This window comes from Hyperolius riggenbachi, chromosome 5, assembly GCF_040937935.1.
Source record: "Hyperolius riggenbachi isolate aHypRig1 chromosome 5, aHypRig1.pri, whole genome shotgun sequence".
NCBI classification, from domain to species: Eukaryota; Metazoa; Chordata; class Amphibia; order Anura; family Hyperoliidae; genus Hyperolius; species Hyperolius riggenbachi.
The window spans coordinates 138,269,069-138,290,219 of record NC_090650.1 but is presented as its reverse complement, the minus strand read 5'-3'; the positions used below and the strand labels follow the sequence as shown (position 1 = coordinate 138,290,219).

The 21,151-nt window shown below is 44.8% G+C and overlaps 1 protein-coding gene across 4 annotated transcripts in view; it reads right to left on the bottom strand.

Moving 5' to 3' along the window:
* The window catches only part of ULK4 (unc-51 like kinase 4), an 892,004-nt gene extending 872,364 nt beyond the window's left edge, over window positions 1-19,640 (bottom strand). For 2 of the 4 annotated variants that reach the window (XM_068236316.1, XM_068236318.1), the window contains exons 1-2: window positions 19,383-19,640; window positions 9,427-9,577 (exon numbers count right to left, since the gene is read on the bottom strand). In XM_068236316.1, the coding sequence (XP_068092417.1) occupies window positions 9,427-9,564 (138 nt within the window). In that variant the 5' untranslated portion in view covers window positions 9,565-9,577; window positions 19,383-19,640. The remainder of the gene's footprint in view (window positions 1-9,426; window positions 9,578-19,382) is intronic. The other 2 variants (XM_068236315.1, XM_068236317.1) reach the window with 1 other exon arrangement.
* Window positions 19,641-21,151: the final 1,511 nt, after the last annotated feature.

The following is a 21,151-nucleotide window of genomic DNA, read 5'->3' as shown; positions in this document are numbered from 1 at the left end:
CTATGAGTTTCCGATGGTTTTTAAAGCGCTGGCGATTTTAGAAATCGCCCTAAAAGCTCTTGTGCAATGATTTCCTATGAAAGAGTGTTAACATGTGAGCGTTTCGATTTTAGTAAAATCGCAAGCGCGCTACATGTACCATTTTCTGAGCGCTTTGGCTCAAAGGAAGGTATAGGGAAATCGCAAAGCACTTGAAAAAGCACTTTGTACTGCAATTTCCCGGGCACTTTTAACAATAAATACACTGGGCTTGATTCACTAAGACAAATAGCACGCCTTATGAAAGTTAATATGCCTTATCAGAGTAGCATGGCGAGCGCTACGAACCCACAGGGGCTCAGGGCAGGATGAGTGGATTGCCAATTAGCAGGCATAAGTTCGTAGCACTCGCTATGATACTCTGATAAGGCATATTAACTTTGATAAGGTGTGCTATTTGTCTTAGTGAATCAAGCACATTGTATTTATTCTTTTCCGGGTAAAATAGTTCATTTCTTAACTGATCTCAATCGCTCATCAAAAGCGCTTAGAAAAACGGTTTTCTAAGCTCAAAGAGCAGGGAAAAGTGCTTTTAAAAAAGCTCAATAAATCACTCAGCACTTGCGATAGCGATGGCGATTTATAATGTGAACATAGCCTTACAGGGCAAACTGACCGCCAATAACAGGCAAATAGACTGGCAAGGGGTATAGCAGAAAGAAAGACTAGCAAGGATCAGGCAGGTAGACCAGACCAACTGATGTGACAGAACAAAGCCACTGACTGACAGGCAGGGCAGCAAGGCAGGCATCACAGACACAAATGCCTCAATTCACTAAGCTTATCTCCTGTCTTTTGAGCTGTTTCTACAGTTATCACCATAGTGATAACTGTAGAAACAGCTCAGAAGAGTTATTAAAGGGGTTCTTTCGCGAAAAAAGTAGGCAGTTAAAAAATGTGACAGATGACAGGTTTTGGGCCAATCCATCTTTTTAAGGGGGATTCTCAGGGCTTTCTTTGTTTTCAACAGCATTTCCTGAACAACAGTTGCAAAATCTAACTGACATAATAGTGTGCAAGTGATTAGGGAGGCCGGCTGGTATCTTGCTATTTTGGCAGTTAAACTGCTGTTCAGGAAATGCTGTTGAAAACAAAGAGAGCCCTGAGAATCCCCCTTAAAAAGATGGACTGGCCCAAAACCGGTCATCTGTCACATTTTTTAACTGCCTACTTTTTTCGCGAAAGAACCCCTTTAAAGACAGGAGATAAGCTTAGTGAATTAAGGCCAATGTAAATACAGCATGAAAGCATTCTGCGGCTGTGTGGTAATGCAACAGCACTGAAATGGCAGCAGGTCAGGTTTTAAAATATCATGACCTACGTGCCAGTGGTGTGGCCATGCCCCTGCTGCAATAATTGGGGCCAGAGCGGGCACAAGTGCTTCTAGCAAAGCGAGGATGCCAATCTTGAAAGTCTTCCCACTAGTGAGGAGTCACACCTGGACTCTGTAAGTAGTTATCGATGTAAGCTCTGGCCATACTGACCACTGCAGCTATACTTCACATTGAGAATCTGTTCTTGCTGGATTGTGTGCATTTCCTGAAGTTCAGAAACATGGATGCTTATGCAATATACAACTTCATGTTACTACCTGAGAATTTGGAAAACTGAATACTCGCCTTCGGTAGTTTTCCTTTCCTGGTGTTTCTCCATGTCAGCATACTAATGGGCAAAAGCCCCGCCTCCTTTTGCCCAGTAGGACGTCTTAATATGATAAATAGACTAGTTTCACCCCATGCTGATATTCTGTGTAATTTAGTACGAGCCGACAGCACAGGGTGGGCCCGTATGCTGACATGGAGAAACACCAGGAAAGGAAAACTACCGAAGGTGAGTATTCAGTTTTCCAAATTCCCTGGTGTTTTCCATGTCAGCATACTAATGGGCAATAACTAGACAGAACAAGGGATGGGTATGCTGAACACACAATTTAATGAAAATCATACAACAGAAATGGTCACAAGGCATTAGAGACTGCTGAAGAAACTACTTTTTTACCAAAATCTACAGCAGACAACGTTGCTGGGTCTACACAGTAGTGCCTTAAAAAGGTATGACCTGAGGCCCAATTGGCCGCCTTACATACATTTGAAAGAGAAACATTACCCAGGGTTGCCCAAGAAGAAGCCAGACTTCTTGTTGAATGAGCAACAATGTCCTGCGGAGGCTGTAAACCATTTGATTTATATGCCTCTTGGATTACTGACACAATCCAATTTGCTAATGTTCTTGTAGAAGCCATTTTGCCTTTTCTATATCCCTTTGGAAGAATAAACAGGCGATCAGAGTCCCTGACAGCTATTGTTGCTTCAAGATAGGCTTTAATTGTAGAGGGCAAATCCAGAGGATGAGGTTTTGATGGATCCTCTAAAGACTTAAAACTTGGCAGTGTCCACTCCTGGTTAAGGTGGAATATTGAAGTTACTTTCGGCAGAAACGACTGAACCGGATGCAAAACCAGCCTATCCTCTTAGAACACTAGAAAGGGTTCTTTGTGTGAGAGAGCTTGCAACTCTGAAACCCTTCTTCCTGAAGTGATGGCAACAAGGAACACGGCTTTCTTTGATAGATTTTGTATGGATGCTGAGTCGTTCTGCCAGTCTTTTGATTCCGATAGAAAATTCAACACTAAAGGTAAATCCCATTTGGGAAACCTGGGTTTTATCGGAGGTTTAAGTTTAATTGCTGCTCAAAAAAATTGCTTTATTAGAGGATTTGATGACCAAGAGATTCCTGAAATAGAAGATATGGCGGAGACATGTCGTCTCAAGGTCGAGTAGGAAAGCTTTAACTCTAATCCTTTTTGCAGAAAAGATAATAGATCAGTAACTTTCATTTCGGAAATTTGAAATTTAGCCTCACTTGCAAACTCGTTAAACGCTTTCCAGACCCTATTATATGATGCAGAGGTTGAAGGTTTTTTGGACTTCAATAGTGTATTCACTACGCTTTACGTACATCCTGAGGCTAATAGCCTAGCCCTCTCAAACGCCACCCCATCAGTTTGAGGCGTTGAGGATTTCGGTGGTAGATTACTCCCTGTGAAAGGAGATTCGGGAAGACTGGTAACGGAATCGGATCTTCCACTTTTAACTGCCACAGGAGAGGAAACCATGGCCTTCCTGGCCAGTAAGGTAGAACTGCTAGCACTGTCACATTGAGAACCCTCAGCTTCAGAAGAAATCTGTGAATAAGCGGAACTGGTGGAAATGCATACGCTTTTGTGAATGTCCATACTTGTGTTAGAGCATCTGTTGCCAATGCATTGTGATCCGTAAACCTTGAATAGTACAGAGGCACTTTGTGGTTTTTCGATGAGGCGAACAGATCCACCTGGGGGCGACCCCACTTCTGAACTAACAGAAGAAAAACAGAGTGGTGGAGAGACCACTCGTTGTTGTTTAGTTGATGTCTGGAAAGGTAGTCTGCCTGAACGTTCTGTTTTCCCGGTAGATATACTGCAGTTATATCCAGGAAGTTGGACTGGGCTAGAGCCATGATCGGAGCTAATTCCTCCATGAGACTTCGACTGTGCGTCCCTCCTTGCCTTTTGATATATGATACCACTGACACATTGTCTATTCTGAGTAGAACTGCCGAACCCCTCAGGATGGGCAAGAAATGCAGAAGGGCCTGATATACAGCCCTCATTTCCAAGATATTCGATACTAGATCTCCTTGTATTCTCCAAGATCCCTGAGCTACCTGATCTGCATATACTGCTCCCCATCCTAGACCACTGGCATCCGTCGTCACTATCTTCCATTTGGGCTGAAACAGGAGGCGTGATTTGTCGAGATTGTGAGTGTTCATCCACCACGTCAGAGAACTCTTTACACAAGGATCCAGGTAGATCTGTTGATCCATACTTTTCTTGTCCCACTGAGCAAGAAAATTCAGCTGGAATGGCCTTAGATGCCAATGTGCCCAGGACACCATCTGTATTGTGGATGACATTAGGCCCACTATTCTCAGACATTTCCGAACTGAAATATAATTCATTTGGAATAGACCCTCCAGAGCGTTCCAGATCACTTGAATTTTGGTTTGAGGCAACGACACTGAATTTTGGACCGTGTCCAGTGTTGCTCCAAGAAAGTCCATCTTTTGTTGTGGTATCAACTGACTCTTTTTGAAGTTTATGATCCACCCAAACTGTTGGAGAATATCTATGAGAATTTTCTGGTGTTGTAGCAGAAGTTGTTTTGAAGATGCCAGGAGAATGATGTCGTCCAGATAATGAAGGACGCGTATTCCCTGAACCCTGGTAAACGAAATAACGGCAAGGAGAACCTTTGAAAACGTACGCGGAGAGGTCGCTAGACCGAACGGGAGACATCGAAACTGTAGGTGAAGCCGACCTACCGCGAACCGCAAAAACCGTTGAAAACCGAGATGAATCGGGACATGGAAATACGCGTCCTTCAGATCTATGGAGGACATCCAATCTCCTGGCTGTATTGACATTATGATTGACTTGAGAGTCTCCATTTTGAATTTTGGTATGAGTATAAACCTGTTCAGGCTTTTGAGGTCTAAGACCGGTCTTAGGTCTCCTGTTTTCTTCTTTACTAGGAATATCTTTGAATAGTAGCCAGTACTTCTCTCTGAATGAGGCACTACACTGACTGCTCTTTGACTTATTAACTCTGAGACGTAATCCTCTAGTATCTTTTTCTTTTGCAAGTTCTTTGGAATCTGTGTTTGCACAAACCTGGATCTTGGAGGACGTCCTCTGAACGTCCAACTGTGTCCTTCTGAAACTGTTTTGTTTACCCAGACGTTTTCTATCTTTCCCGCCCAGATGTTGCCAAAATGGAGTAGCCTTGCTCCCACTGGTACATCCTGGACGGGCCTCCTTTCAAAAGGGCTTTTTGGATTCACCAGCCTGTTGACAGACTCTAGACTTGGATGACCTTTGAAAGGGCTGAGACTTCCAATTTCTTTTAAACTCTCTTCCTGGCCTATAGGATTTTGCCTCATTAAACCTGTTATACTGTTGTTTCTTTACTTGAGGATATTTTGACCTTCTAAACTTTCTGTCCTGTGGAATAAGCCCGGACTTCCCTCCTGTGACTCTTGAAATTGCACTATCCATTTTGGACCCAAACAGATTTTTTCCGTCAAATGGTATTTTAGTCCAGGACTGCTTGGACGTGGGATCCGCAGACCACGGTTTCAGCCATAGTGCCCTTCTGGCCATAATATTATATAGCATCGACCTGCTGGAACTCTTTACTGTGTCTACTGCCGCTGCTCCCACAAAATCCGAAGTTAAACTGAGTTCTTCTAACGCAAAAGTCACATCTTCTATTTCAGCATCCGCTTGAATTGATTTCTGAACGTCTTCTATCCACACTTTTAATGCCTTTGCCACAGAAGTTAGAGAAATTCCTATCCTTGTGACTTCTCCAGAGGTTAAGAACGCTCTTTTCAAGTCCTGGTCAATTTGGCGGTCCATAAGATCGCTGAAAGAAACTGAATCTTCAAGAGGTAAGGTTACATTTTTAACAATCTTCATTAATGAAGCATCCACAAGTGGATCTGACGCCACCAATACTTCATCACTCTCGGACAATGGATACATTTTCTGCAATTTGTTTTTTAACGAGGGTTTTTTAACGGTCTTTTCCCATTCGTCTGTGATCAATTCCCTTATTTCTTCTAAAAGAGGAAATGATACCTTACTTTTACTTAGTTGCTTATAGTACCTCTTTTTCTTAGGTGAAGTGACCTCATCTTCCCACTGTATTGCCTCTTTAACTCTTGAAATAAAGGGAGGTACTAAAGAAAAATCAAAACCAACAGCTTCTTGATCAGAGTCCTCTTCAGAAGAGTATCTTTCTGGAGAAATAGACCTGGAAGGACCTGGCCTGGAAGACGTCTGACTAGTTGTCAACTCAGAGACTGTGTCTTTAACTACTTGTTTGATTAGAGTGGACACCTCCCTATCTTCTCTTGCAATATCCAGGTGACAAAGATCACATACTTTTTTAATAGGTAACGCTAATCTTCCACATATTCAGCAAGTGTCTTTACTAGGCAATGCAGGCTTCTGTACATTAGGATTAAAATATGGTTCATATTCTTCTAGCGAGGCATTGGGAGAAGACGACTTCCTATGGGATGGTGAGCGTGAACGTGACTTTTCGTTTATTACAGTGACCACAGATTTAGGTTTGGAATGGTCTTTAACACTGGAATAATGTGCCTGATGGTTCCGTGCATCTTGCTTAGTGTTTGATTGAGATTCATTTCTGCAAAGAATATGCAGATTTTTAGTAACAATCTTCTGGCTCAATAGAAAAACCCCATCACTTACCAACCTTACCTATTTGATTTCGACTTCGATTTCGGTTTAGACTTCGAACTCGAATTTTGGTGTTCTCCTTTACTTTTCCCCATATCAAGCAGCTATACAAAATAGAAAGATATTGGATTTACCAATCTTTCATGGTAGCTACTATAGAGCTCACCATAATGAATATCCACATATAGATATACATGTACATATAAATACACACATATATATATATATATATATACACACACATATACTCATACACACATGCATATATATAATACATACACATATATATACATTAAAACAGACATATACCACTCCAAACCCAATACACATAAGTGCAAGGGAATATCCACATATCTGGACATATCTAACTGTCTATAGAAATCATACGTATGTCCTCTACCATCTAAATATATTATATATACACACGCCAACTAGATGTAACCAAATGGAGTATATGTATCCTATACATATACCCATTACAACAAGCAGAGGACCCAGGCTGAACTAGAGTCAAATTGAGCAATGCAGACCATAAACCATAAAAAAAAAAAAAACACACTTCCGCAAGATTATACTCACGAATCAGAAGCAGGAGAAGGTATAACCATCCACGGAGGAAGAGCTGCAGAAGTGACAGAAGGAAGCCGTATAACGCTTCCTTATATCCGGGAAGGAAGCGCATCATAGTGAGGGCAACAGCACCCACAACCAAGATGGCCGCCGGAGTACTTCCGGTTCTTGGCATCAAAAAGAGGAAGTTGTCGCGCGCGCGCGCCTAGGAAGTGCACTCGTACTGCCTCCCTGCAGGCAAAGGACGCTTCTCCGGGATGCAGAAAAGCTCACAAATACTGAAGGCTACCCATCCACGGAGGGAGAGCGCGCCATTCCAGTCAGGTACAATAAACAGCTATCCTAGCGACATAGCTGCGGGGAAGCTCTATACCATTTAGGTATATAAAGAGCACGCAGGAACTTCTTTTAAAATCCATGTCCCAGAGAACACCAGAGGGGACTCCATGTCTTATGGGAGCATTTAGCTGCCGAAGACATGGACCACAACAGTAGAGCCACACTGTTGGTACCCGCTGCAAGCGGAGGTAAGGTTTTTTGAAGAGAGTCGTCCTGCTGGAGGCGAGGACATCAAAAAGAATATCAGCATGGGGTGAAACTAGTCTATTTATCATATTAAGACGTCCTACTGGGCAAAAGGAGGCTGGGCTTTTGCCCATTAGTATGCTGACATGGAAAACACCAGGGAAAGGCATACTGTCAAGGCTACTTATCCAATTACTCAAGAGAACATGTAATAGAACTGATTAGTTCAGTACATGACCTTCTGCAAAACACAAAGGTATTCATGAAGTTCAGCCCCTGAGTTTTTCAATCATATGCAAATCGAAAAATGCAAGGACATCATCAAAATAATGACAATCAGAAAAGAGATATTTTATACTAGTGGAATCTGATTTTGCCTGACCGCAAAAGCTGCATTTTTTCCTGCGTTTCTCCTTGGATTCCTAGCATCCAGTGAAAAGCGCAAAACACAAATGCAAGAAAATCAAAATCTCATTGGGCTTGAGATTGCATTTTGCAGTATGAAAGAACGCTCATTTCTTTTACACTGCAAACGGCAACGTGATTCTGATCTAATTTTGATGCAATTTCTCACTGGATGCTAGGAACATCAATTGAACTGGAGAATATAATCTAAACATTGGTGGTCATGATTGATGACTCACGATTGTAAAAATTGATGTTTTCTACCAATATTAGAATTGCGGATGTAAAAATCAATTGGTATGCATTTGGTTGGTACAATCATGAACGTTTTGATTACGATTGATCGATCATATGATCGAATTTCTTCCAATCAATAAAAAAAAAAAATTATACCACTTAAGCGTCCAAATTTTTTAATTCGATCAAACCGAACCGTTGAATCCGTTGATCATTTGCACAAAATTGTACAGTTGATGGCCACTGAATCCTACCTATCCTGATGCAGTGGTCAGACTCCTTAAATGTTACGATTACAATTCATTGTACTTCTAAAATTGGAAAAAAAAATTGTACCATGTGAGGCCACCTTAAAGCCTCATACACACAGTACAATTTTCTATCAGATCGACCTGTGACCTGATAAGAAATTGCATCGTGTGTACACATCCAAATTGTTTCCAATCGAGTATTTTGCATTGATATGTATCAAAAATCGATTGCAAAATCAATCGTAATCCGGTCGGAAATTATCTAATCGGTCGACCTGATGGTAATTGTACCGTGTGGACTATGCTTGAAGTGCACGCAAGCATGCAGCTAATCCAGTCTGAGGCCTGGTGCACACCAGAGGAGTTTTTCTGAGCGTTTTGAGTTTTTAAATCTGCTGCTAATGTTATCTTATGTGTGTGCACACTGGAGCAATGAGGTTTTGTAAAAAAAACCATGGCATTACATTGGGAAGAGCTTTTGAAAGGTTTCAAAAGCTCTTCCCAATGTAATGCTATGGGTTTTTTACAAAACCTCATTGCTCCAGTGTGCACACACATAAGATAACATTAGCAGCAGATTTAAAAACTCAAAACGCTCAGAAAAACTCCTCTGGTGTGCACCAGGCCTAACTTCAGTCAGAGCACCTGATCTGCATGCTTGTTGAGGGGTTGTAGCTAAAAGAATTAGAGACACAGGATCAGCAGGAGAGTCAGGCGACTGGTATTATTTAAAAGGAAACATCCATATCCTTCACAGTATAGGTTCACTGTAAGTAAGCAGACACTGACCAACCCCAATAACTTTTTTGTCATCCCAGTAGTGATTGTTCTCTTGCAGAGTCAGGACTGATGAGAGCATTTTCACCAGGGCTGTGGAGTCGGAGTTGAAGTCGAAATCTAAGCAATTTTGGGTACCTGGAGTCGGAGTCGGTGGTTTCATAAACTGAAAAGTGATTATTTTTTACCGCCTCCACAGCCCTGATTTATACAAAGGTTTGGCATACTAAGTGGAGGGGTATTTACACGCAATACTTATTTGTTAGAAAACGTTTGTTCCGCAAAAATTAAACGTGACATACAAGCACTTACCCAATTTGTAATTTCTGCTCTTTTATTTTTTTCTATGCAGAGTATGGCCACAAAATTGATGGTGCCTTTTCTTCTACCTTTGTACACTACAGACTTGCTGCCTTTTCCAATTTCGTCATACAAAATGTAATTTTCCATCCTTGTACAGACTCTTAAAAAGACAAAAATGCTGTTACCTGAAAATTTGAGTATGAGGCGCCAGCTCCACTTAATTATCACAGTAAACTTTACCTTCTACAATCTCTAGACAAAGAATGTTATTTTTTTACTCTAAACGTCCCATGTGGTTGCCAGCGTAACATGGTTGCGTTTGATGGCACATAAAGTAAACTGCACAGGGGGGGGCACCTTTTACATTAGAGGGGACAGCGCAGGAGGGCAGCAAGGTGGCGTCACAAGGCCGATTCCATGCTGAAATCTATCAGGAATTGGCCTGCAGTGGATGGGCAGGCAACAGATTTCTCTCTGATCAAATCTCAGAGAAGAGAGAGATCTGGCTTTTGGTTGATCTGCCCATTCAAGCTCATATAGCCAGAATTCGGAGTCCAGACCATGCAGGGCTCCACAGCCTTAGCTATACCAGCTCGCATGGTCCATGATATGGGAGGGCTCTGGAAGAAAGGAGCCTCCCCATCTCCCCCACAGCCTTGTCCAATCCAATGATAAGGGGCTTTTCCCCACCTCTAGTGCCCAGGAGGATAGTGGGGGTAAGTACATCCAAACCTTTGTGCAAAGGGGCAAGGGGTACATTAGTAACCATATACCTATTTCACCTGGGGAGAGTGCAGGCCTCTGGGGGTCCCGAAATGCATTACAATGTACCACAGTCATTTTACGGATTTTAGGAACATTGTTCCTATCGAACTTTCAAATCAATTTTCTCTAAAACGATGTGGTCTTTTTGAAAAAAAAAAAAATATTTATTAAAATGGAAGCCCTTGAAAACAAGTTGCAGCTTGCGCCAATTTCAACTGCTCCTATACAGAGGGTACTTAAAGGGAACCAGAGAGGAATGATTTGTTAAAATAGAAAAAGATTTTATACATACCTGGGGCTTCTTCCAGTCCCATAAGCCTGGATTGCTCCCACGCCGCCATCCTCCGATTCCTAGATCCGCCGGTACCGGGCCTGTCACTTCCGGCGGACGCGGCCAATTGTCCGCATCACAGGTGCTCCCTCCATACACGTACGCATGCGGCTGCGCAGTAGGCAGCCACACGCGTAACTGTATGGAGGGAGCCCCCTGTGATGCGGAGAATTGGCCGCGTCTGCCAGCCGACTGGCGGTAATGATGGGACCCGGTACCGGCGGATCCAGGCAGCTGAGGATGGCGGCGTGGGAGCGATCCGTGCATATGGGGCTGGAGGAAGCCCCAGGTATGTATAAAATCTTTTATTGATCCTCTCTGGTTCCCTTTAACTACCTAAAGACCGCCCCACGCCAACAGGCGTGGCCGCGCAGCAGCCCGAGAACCGCCTAACGCCAATTGGTGTCAAGTCCTGGGGACGGCTACTGCAGGACATCGCGCGCATCTCCTGCTTGGGGGCGGAGCTCTACCCCACCTTCAGTCTCCGAGCGGCGATCGCTGCTCAGGGGACTGTTAGACGGCAAAACCGCCATCTTTTCAGTTAGTACAGCGCTGCGATCTGCAGCAGCGCTGTATTGGGGTAAGCCGTGTGACACGGCTGTCCCCCTGGGACACAAGAGAGCGATCGGCTCTCATAGGCTGAAGCGTATGAGAGCTGATCGCCATGATTGGCTGGGGGGAAGGGGGGGGGGGTTAAAAAAAATAAAGAAATAAAGAAATAGTAACAAATATTAAACAAATATGAACATATATAATAAACACGGGGGGGGGGGGGGGGGGATGATCGGACCCCACCAACAGAGAGCTCTGTTGGTGGGGAGAAAAGGGGGGGGGGGGGGGGAAATCACTTGTGTGTTGTGTTGTGCGGCCCTTCAGCTTGGCCTTAAAGCTGCAGTGGCCAATTTAACAAAAAATAGCCTGGTCTTTAGGGGAGGTTTAGCACTGTGGTCCTGAAGTGGTTACAGAGACCCTGAAGCGAATAAAATTTGCTATTTTTACCCTGTATTTCGATTCAGAAGTCTCAGTAGAGGTAAACCGCCGCATCCCTGTGGCAAAATGAGGGGTTTAGACCCCCCAAATCCCGGGCCATCTTGGCCGTGGATTTTGCTGCCCTTAGAGGCAGAGCTTTGAGCTGTAGCTCTGCCTCTCCTGACGTCAATCGCCGTGCGGATCTCCGCCTCTCCCCCGCCCTGCTCTATGAAGGTTGACTGAGAGGGGTGGGGAGAGGCGGAGATCCGCGGCGATTGACATCAGTAGAGGCAGAGCTACAGCAGAAAGCTCAGCCTCTTTTAGGAAGCACTGACCAGATTTCCCCACGGGGATTTGGGTGGTCTAAAGCTCTTGTTTTGCCGCGGGGAGGCAGCGGTTTGCCTCTACTGAGACTTCTGAAGCGAAATACAAGGTAAAAATAGAAAATTTTATTCGCTTCAGAGTCTCTTTAAATTGGGCTCAGAGGGTTCTTGAGATTGTCACAGTATAGTATAGTCTATCCATTAAAGTAAGTATTATGATGAAGAAAATAACTCATATACTTCAATAAGTATTTATACCAGTAGTTAATTAAAAGCATCAATGCGGATTTGAAGAGCATTTACCGTATACACAATACTATTTCTTTACCCTGAGGATAAAACACTAGAAAAAAGCGCTGGCGATTTTTCAAAATCGCCCTGAAAGTGCTTACACCATTATTCTCTATGAGACAGTTCACATCTGAGCGGCTCGTTTCCGATCCGCTCAGAATAGCGGTGAATGGGCCATTTACCGAGGCGATTTTGCCTCAATGGAAGGTATAGGAAAAAACGCAAACGCTCACAAAATTGCTTTGTGCAGTGATTGCGTTCGCGTTTTCAAGAATGAATACATTGTATTTATTATTTTCCGGATCAAAGAGTTCACTTTCTGACTGCCATCAGGAAGTGTAAAAACGCAATTGCTCGGCAAAACCGATTGGAAAAGCCGTTCACAAAAACAGCGCGCAATTAATTGCTGGGAATTGGAAAAAAAAAATCACCTCAAAAACCGCCAATCGCGGTCAGACACGCAAACAGAACGCAATATGAACAAGGCCTAATGGTATACAATAAGGGCTGGAACCCACAAGAGCGTTTTTTTGAGCATTTTGGCAGCGCTGCGATATGCTAGCGTTTTGCCAAAACGCTCAGCTGATGTTAATGGATGGGGCAACTTCCACAGAAGCGTTTGCATTTCCCAGAAACGCAAACGCAGGACCTGCAGCATTTTGGGAGCGTTAGCGCTTCAATGTAAAGTATTGAAACGCTAGCAGAAACGCTCAGCAAAACCTAAACTGAGCGGTTTTGCTAGCGTTTTGCGGTTCAGCACACCGTAACAAAATTAAAAATAATTCACAGGACCAATCAGGATAAAAACGCGAAACGCAAAACGCTACACAACCGCTGAGCAAAAAAATACACTGTTGCAAAACGCGACCGAAAACGCGCATGAATCCGCTTGCAAACCGCTCAGACAAAACGCTAGCGGTTGCGTTTTGCGTTTGCGGATTTCAGTGGGTTCCAGGCCTAACAGTATGTCGGGTATCTTTGCAGTGTAAAGTCTTAACAGGGATATAAATACATAAACAACTTATGTTTCATAAGAAAAATGGGCACTTTACCTGTGAAAATAAAACTCATGAGTAATATTACACATAATATCATATAAGATCCAAAACTAGTATATTCAGCCTCCTACCTAAAAAGAAAAAATAAATAAATCTACTTTTAAAGCAAACCTGCAAGGGAATAAACTTTGAGAGCCCTTTCACACTGACGCACTGCTACCGCAGCCTAATGAAAGTCTATGGGTAAGTTCATACTTCCCACGTTGCAGCACGCAACGCTGGAAGTGCCCGAATTATCGCTAGGGCATACCTACATTACTGTACGGCTCATGCGGCGACCTACGTCAGCCCGGAAGTCATGTTAGTCTATGGCGACGCAGGTTTTTTTAAAGCCTTGGCGTTGCAACATCGCGGCACGCATGTATGGAAGCGTATTTTTACAACATGCTTCCGTGCACTTTCGCATACCTAAAGCAGGAAGTGGCCACAAGCGTGCATCACTTCCTGCTTGGCCGAATGGCAGACAGGGAACACCGGGTACTAACGTGGTGTTCCCTGAAGGCTTGTTTTTGGCGGTGTGATGCAGCACGTCAGGCGAGCCGCATTGCTGACTCCGATATACAGTGTGAAACCAGCCTAAAGGGACCTTTAGCAGTAATGAAAAAAGGAAATCTGGACTTATCTGGGGCTGAATCTGTATAGACATAGAAAATGCTTTATGAGATTCCCCATCAAGGCCCTGTTGATCTTAGCTCATGGGGGAATACGTGTAGTTTTCCCATGCAGTGTAGTCAACCCAGCATGGGCGTTGTGGACGATGAGGTCACACATGTAGGCCTCCTTTCCACAGACAGTTGAACTGTGTGCTCAGCAAACAGTTACCAGGCAGCAGTGAGCAGTTACCAGGCAGTAGCAAGCAGTTGTGAGGCCTTGTTCACATTATAGGCATTTTTGTAAAATTTTAAGTGCGGGCGATTTTCAAAATTGCCCTGAAAGCGCTTGTGCAATGATTCTCTATGAGAGAGTTCATATCAGAGCTGGTCGTTTGTGATCCACTTTGAAAAGCGGTGCTTGGGCCATTTTTGAGGCGATTTGCCTCAATGGAAGGTATAGGAAAAACGTAAAACGCTCACAAAATCGCTTTGGCAAGCGATTGAGCGTTTATTTTTTTAAAATACATTGTATTTATTTTTTCTAGATCAAAAGACGGAAGCGCTCTGCAAAAGTGCTTACAAAGACTCCCACAAAAACGAGCGAACGCACAGAAAATCGCCGGAAAAAAACGCTTAAAAAAAACATGGAAAAAAAAAGCCCACCGCGGATGGACACGCGAGCCGAACGCAATGTGAACAAGGGCTGAAAGTTAGAAAGGCATTTCACTGCTTATCAACTGTCCATGGAAAAGAGGCCTAAGAGTCTGCTCGTGCTACACGAGCTATTCTGTGCCTCACCACACGCTGCTCCATGCAGGGAAAGCATGCCTCCTCATCGACAGGAGATCAGCTTGCAGTTTCACTGATCCCCTGCACCGAGGAGCAGATGACGTATTCCCGCTGGCTGGACAGGTGATAAAGGCCTGCACTTGTAGTTGATTAGTGGAAGTAGCTTTTATTGTATGCAGTGTTTGGTGTACGTAGTGTGTAGTGTATGCAGGGATTAAAGTAGATGATGGGAGCAGCAATGAGCTCCGGAATGAGTTTAATTCAGATTTCATCCAGATAATAAGTGCACCTGATGTGGCTAGTGAGCAGGGGTTTAACTGTACCCAGAAGTTGTCTTCTTTAATCCGTTCCACGTTGCGTTCCAAGCCGTGTCACGTGACTACTACGGTTCCTCCTTCAACCCGGAAGGAGGAAGTGCGGTAGTCACGTGAACACGGCTTGGAGCGTGGCGTGAGACGCGACATGGGACGAAATAAAAAAAGATAGCTTCTGGGTAAATTTAACCCCCGCTCACCAGCCACATCAGGTGCACTTATCTGCATGAAATCCGAAAGAAACTCATTCCGATTTCACCCGGAGCTCATCGCTTGATGGGAGCAGCAGGGGTTAGGCCCCATTCACACTAGAGCGTTTTGCCGTGATTTCGTAATGAAACCCTATGGGCCCGTTCTTACTTTGGCTATTTGCGCTAATCGCCACAAATCGCCCAAAAATGCGAAACGCAAACACATCGCCTGCACTATTTTCAGGCGATTTCCCAGCGATCGCGTTTCAGTGCTATAGAAGCGCTAAACGCGACTGCGGCAAATTCGCCACAGTGTTCAGTGATTTTTCCGTGTGAAATTGTGGAAAAATCACTCCTGCACAACGCCGGCAAAAATCGCCGGCGTTTTGCATTTTGTAAGTGTGAATGGGGCCTCAGTGTAGCTGGGCAGTGTAGTTTACATAGACAGGCACCTTGGGGGCAGAAGATCCATTAGTCACCCCTGCACAATAGACACACCAGGTTTAGTTGTTTTCCCCCTGATTTTTGTCCTCTACTAAACCTAGGTGCGTCTTATGTCCGAAAAAATATGGTATGTACAAGTGTTTATCACATCAGTTTTAGACACCAGTAGAGTTGGTTAATGAGACTCCAGCCTTTCTAGCCTTCATGCAAATTTATTGCAGCATGGAATAAGGTCAATCAGATGCACTTTCAGTTGTGATTGGCCTAGTTACAAGCTGCATACGATTTTCATTAAATATGCATGCAAACAGGAATGAATCTAATGCTACGTACACACTGGCGACTAAGGTCGTTTGAAACAGCTTATTAATGATCGTTCCGCCGACAATTGGGGAAAAAAACTTTACCCAACGATCATTAATACGAACGACAAAAGAACGACATCGGGAAGATGAAGATATCCAACCTGACGGATCGAATCTAGCGACAATCGTTGGAAAACTATAGTGTGTACAGTTATCTGCCGAGAACGATCGTTACAAGGGCCAATGCGCCTGCGTTGGATTCTGCCCAGCTTCCGTACTTCCTGTGTAGCGCGGCCCGTAAAGATTGTTACATTACAAATTTCAAATAAACTTTGTTTTCAAGTTAACTATCATATTTTTATCTATTGTAACTCCATTTTAGTGAGTTTTTCTTTTAATTTTATATAAACATGTACGCAACATTTCCCTCTGATCGTTCTTTTCTGCGAGAACGATAGTTAAAATGTGTATGATGATCGCTGCATCCCATCGTTGCATTCCAATCTTTCCGAAATCGTTCGTCTGGTAACTATCGTTCCTTGCAAACGATAGTTATCGCAAGTGTGTACGTAGCATTAGTTCACAGTGGGAGCTGCATTGCGTTCCCTGTAAAAACAGGAATGCAATGAAAAGGGAAGGGTCACACTTGGAACATAAATCGAAGATTACGATTTTGCTGCGATATGCGTGTTGATTTCCATTCAACAAAATGAAAATCACAATTACCCCCCCAAAGCACTGCATGTTTGTGATTTATGCAAATCCCAAATGCTGCAGTGAGAATGATTCCACAGGGATCCCATTAGCAGCAGCGCTTTGATGATTGCCGGAAATTAACCTCCTGAGCGGTATACCTGACACTGTGTCGGGCAAGGAATTTTTGCTCAAAGCGGTATGCCCGACACAGCGTCGGGCATGCCGCTCAGGGGGTTTCCCTAGCTACAGGAGCCCCACTGTAGAAGTTAGATGGGTGTAGGGGCTCCTGTACATTATAGGCAGCATTAGTGATGTAAGGCATAGTGCCCCCCACCTCCCCGATCCCCCCCAAAATGTCTCCGATGCAGCCGCTGCCTTGCTAGATACATACCGAGCCTCATTCCAGCGAGCGCCCCATCTGTCTTCTAAGCTCCGCATATCTTCCGGTATGCGGAGGATCAGGACTGAAGTCATGTGATGTCTGACGTCAGATGTCACATGACTTCAGTCCCGATCCTCCGCATACCGGAAGATATACTGGGGGGCACCTATCTAGCCTATACTGGGGGAGCACCTATCTAGCCTATACTGGGGGAGCACCTATCTAGCCTATACTGGGGGAGCACCTATCTGGCCTATACTGGGGGAGCACCTATCTAGCCTATACTGGGGGAGCACCTATCTAGCCTATACTGGGGGGCATCTATCTAGCCTATACTGGGGGGCACCTATCTAGCCTATACTGGGGGAGCGCCTATCTAGCCTATACTGAGGGGCACCTATCTAGCCTATACTGGGGGCACCAAGCTAGCCTATACTGGGGGGCACCAAGCTAGCCTATACTGGTGGGCACTTAGCTAGCCTATAGCGGGGGGCACCTAGCGAGCCTATACTGGGGGGCATCTAGCTAGCCTATCCTGGGGGACACCTGCACCTAACTAGCCTATCCTGGGGGACACGTGCACCTAACTAGCCTATCCCGGGGGACACCTGCACCTACCTAGCCTATTCCTGGGGACACCTGCACCTACCTAGCCTATCCCCTATGACAGGTGTTTTTTGTTACAGTAGCTGTTCAGTAACAGCTTTACTGTAACAATACATGAAATCTACTACACCAAAACCACTACACACAACGCTAGCTGAAACGCTGCAGAAAAATAAGAAAAAGTGTTTCAAAATCTGCTAGCATTTTGCGGATCTGCTAGCGGTTTTTGGTGTGCGCCAGGCCTTAGTGTGCGCGTCATCCGGTAACACATTTGTGTTGGGGTACTGGAATCCACTGGATCACATCACACTGGGAGCACTCTAAATATGCATAGGCCTCAATTCACTAAGCTTATCTCCTGTCTTTAATAACTCTTCTAGAGTTGTTACCATGGTAATAAGGCATGTAGTATTCAGGAAACATTTTACCTCAGGCAAACCTAAAGTTAACTCTTCTGTCTTTAAGTTAACTCTTTAATCCTTAAAATAACTCCAGAGCTAAAGACAGGCTGTTCATTAACTGCATTTGAAAAAAGCTACAGAGGAGGTAAATTAACTACAGAAGAGGTAACGTAAGGAATGAAGAGATAAGATAACTCTTACTGTGTGGAGGTAAGTTTTCTCTTGCCTTATTATCTCCAGCATGATCTTAGTGAATTGAGGCCATAGTCTTACAAATGCAGTGCAATTCTGTGCATTAAAATACCTCCATTACATCGCATTGTAACACCCGACTTTGGGCTCTATTCATAAAAATTTTGTGGCGAAAAAACTCCTGGAGGGAAAATACCGCAGCAGTATTTTAGACTTCTGGGTGGTAATTCATAAAAATCTTGCCAGCTGCGATGCAAGTGCGGAGATCTCCCGCTGAAGGCTGGCGGTAAGCTGTCGGAAGGCATGCGGAAACACTTCAGCCGGCAGAGTCCCTCCGTGCACTGCTCTCTCTGGGAGGTCTGTCCCATTCACTTGTATGTAATCCGCAAAATCAGAGGAAGCGGGATTTCCCGTCCACATACCGCTTCCTCTAAACTTTATGAATGGCCATTTTATTACTTTTTTCTAGATAAATCTAGAAAAACACTGCAGAAGGCGGAAATTTCTCGCTCTGCTGGGGGATTGTAGATTTTCATGTGGGAACAGCTTTTATCAATGCCCACTTTGCTAAATGGACGGGAAAATCCGCTGTTTTGAGCGGAAAACTTGCGGTAACCTTTTATGAATAGAGCCCTTTGTATTTAGCGAGCCCACACAGGTTATTAAAGATAGGCAGCAGGCACATAGTAAATAGTGCTCTCCACTTGCCTATTATAACTGCCATCAGTGACTGCACTATAACTAGAGGACCCTAATAAGAGCAGAGCTAGTTCAGCTGAGGGGACCCAGCGGGAAACCTCATAGACCAACGGCCACTCCCTGCTTGAGGAAATTTGGTTGCAACTACTAATATGTAAGAAGTAGGGAACCCGTAGGGAAACAGTATCCACGTCACCAACTCTTATAGGTTTATAAAGCTGCATGAGCAGGGGCAGCGCCAAATCATCCACAAGGCATGTTAGGTAGGTTCCTAGGGCCTGGAGAGCGAGTCAGGCAAAAATAGCACTGAGGCTCCTCTTTTAGTCTAATGGCAATCAGTGTGTGACGGCCGAGGTGGAAGGGATGGAGGGGCGCACTTTGGTGTCTCAGCCTTGGGTGCTGGAGGACCTTGTCCCGGCTCTGGGCTAGCTCCATAAGGTCTATACTGCACATACTCATAGGCCAAAATTGTGTATGACTGAGCTGAAAGGTAACCCATGACAACTCCTGCTAAGTATGCCTATGGGTCCTTCTATATGCACAGATCGATGACAAAACAGACGGATGGAGGACGAACAAACAAGGAACAAGCAACCTGAGATGCTAATGTCATTACCTGAGCCCACTCCAAGCGATCGCCACAGATACCTCAGAAGCTTCCTCTCCACAACGTCAATATAAAGTTCCTCCTCACGGTTCAGCAGACTGGTCCATGCTTCCAACTACCAACAGCTTCCAGACCAGTTGCTGCCACACCGGCAGGGGACTCTCAGTCACCTCCTCAGGAAAGCAGACGCACAGCCAACGCTGTTTTCATTTCATTTGGATGTTATTGTTTGAAATACAAATATTTTCTATGTACTGTGATATTCAAATACATAATTAATGTAAGGCGAGTCCAAACAGCATTTTCTTCCCAATCGCCACCCCTATTTGGTTTACACATAGTGGATTATTCCGTTACCACGGTAACGAGGAAGATAAACCCGGACGCCTTATGTTGAGGATGATTGGCCAGCGCCGAAAATGTGCTATTGGTAACTGTAAGCCCTCGCCTGCAGTTGGACTAGATCGTTACCACGTGACTCAGTGTTCTCTGTACAATATGAAATGAAAAATAAAGTTAGAACAAATTGAAAGAAGAAAACTATTTTAACACGTTGATTACCACAGCACTCCTGAACAGGAGGCACAGATTAGAACTCATTTTACATACTACTGCTACCGGTAGATGGAGTCCTGGCTGCATCCATTTACATTTCTAAAACAAACAAAAGGCGAAAAAATAATTTGAACAATTTAAATGTTTTATTACAGAGTATAAGTACAACATTGTCACGGTCGGGGGGATACAATCTATCATACTCACAAGTCAAACATACAATTCCACACAAACGTTGCTTACAAAGAGAACCAGAGATGAAGAAGATATAGATTTATTCATACCTGAGGCTTCCTCCAGCTCCATAAGCCTGCATCGCTCCCACGCCGCCGTCCTCCGCTGCCTCTGTCCGCTCCGCTGGTACCAGGTCCCGTACTTTCGGCCAGTCGAGCCAATCAACGCAAGCGCAGTGCGCTCCCTCCATACTACGCAGGTGCACAAATCAGGAGGGAGCCCTTGCGCATGCGTACAACTGGTCGCGTACAGCGGAAGTGACGGGACCTGGTACCGACGATACAGGTAGCGGAGGACGGCGGTGTGGGAGCGATCCAGGCTTATGGAGCTAGAGGAAGCCCCAGGTATGTATAACATCTTTTACCATTTTTAGGCTTAACCTGGTCTTTGGTTCCCTTTAACCCCCTTGCCGTTCTAATTATGTCGGCAAGGGGACGGCGCAGCACTTTTTTTGAATTCATGTAGCTAGCCTAGTGCTAGCTACATGATAGCCGCTGACAAGCGGCATCCCCCTACCTACTCCGATAGTCCTCCGGCGATCTTTGCAAGCAGGAAATCCCGTTCAGAACGGGATTTCCTGCTCGGCTTCCCCGTCGCCATGGCTGACGTCACCAATGTCATGGACGTCGGGACGTCAGAGGGAATCCCGATCCACCCCTCAGCGCTGCCTGGCACTGATTGGCCAGGCTGCGCAAGGGGTCTGGGGGGGGGGGGGGCGCGGCCGGTAGTGGCGGCAATCGAGATGTGCACGCAGCTAGCAAAGTGCTAGCTGCGTGCAATTAAAAAAAAATTGAAAATCGGCCCAGCGGGGCCTGAGAAATCCTCCTGCGCAGGTTACCCCGGCAAGGAGGTTAAAGGGGCAATAAAGTAAGAAAATAAAATGAGTTGAACTTACCTGGGGCTTCTTGCAGCCCCCTGGAGTCCTCATGTGCCTACAACGCTGGTCCAAGTACCTCCAGCCAGCCGAACGCCCCCCCCCCCCCCCATGC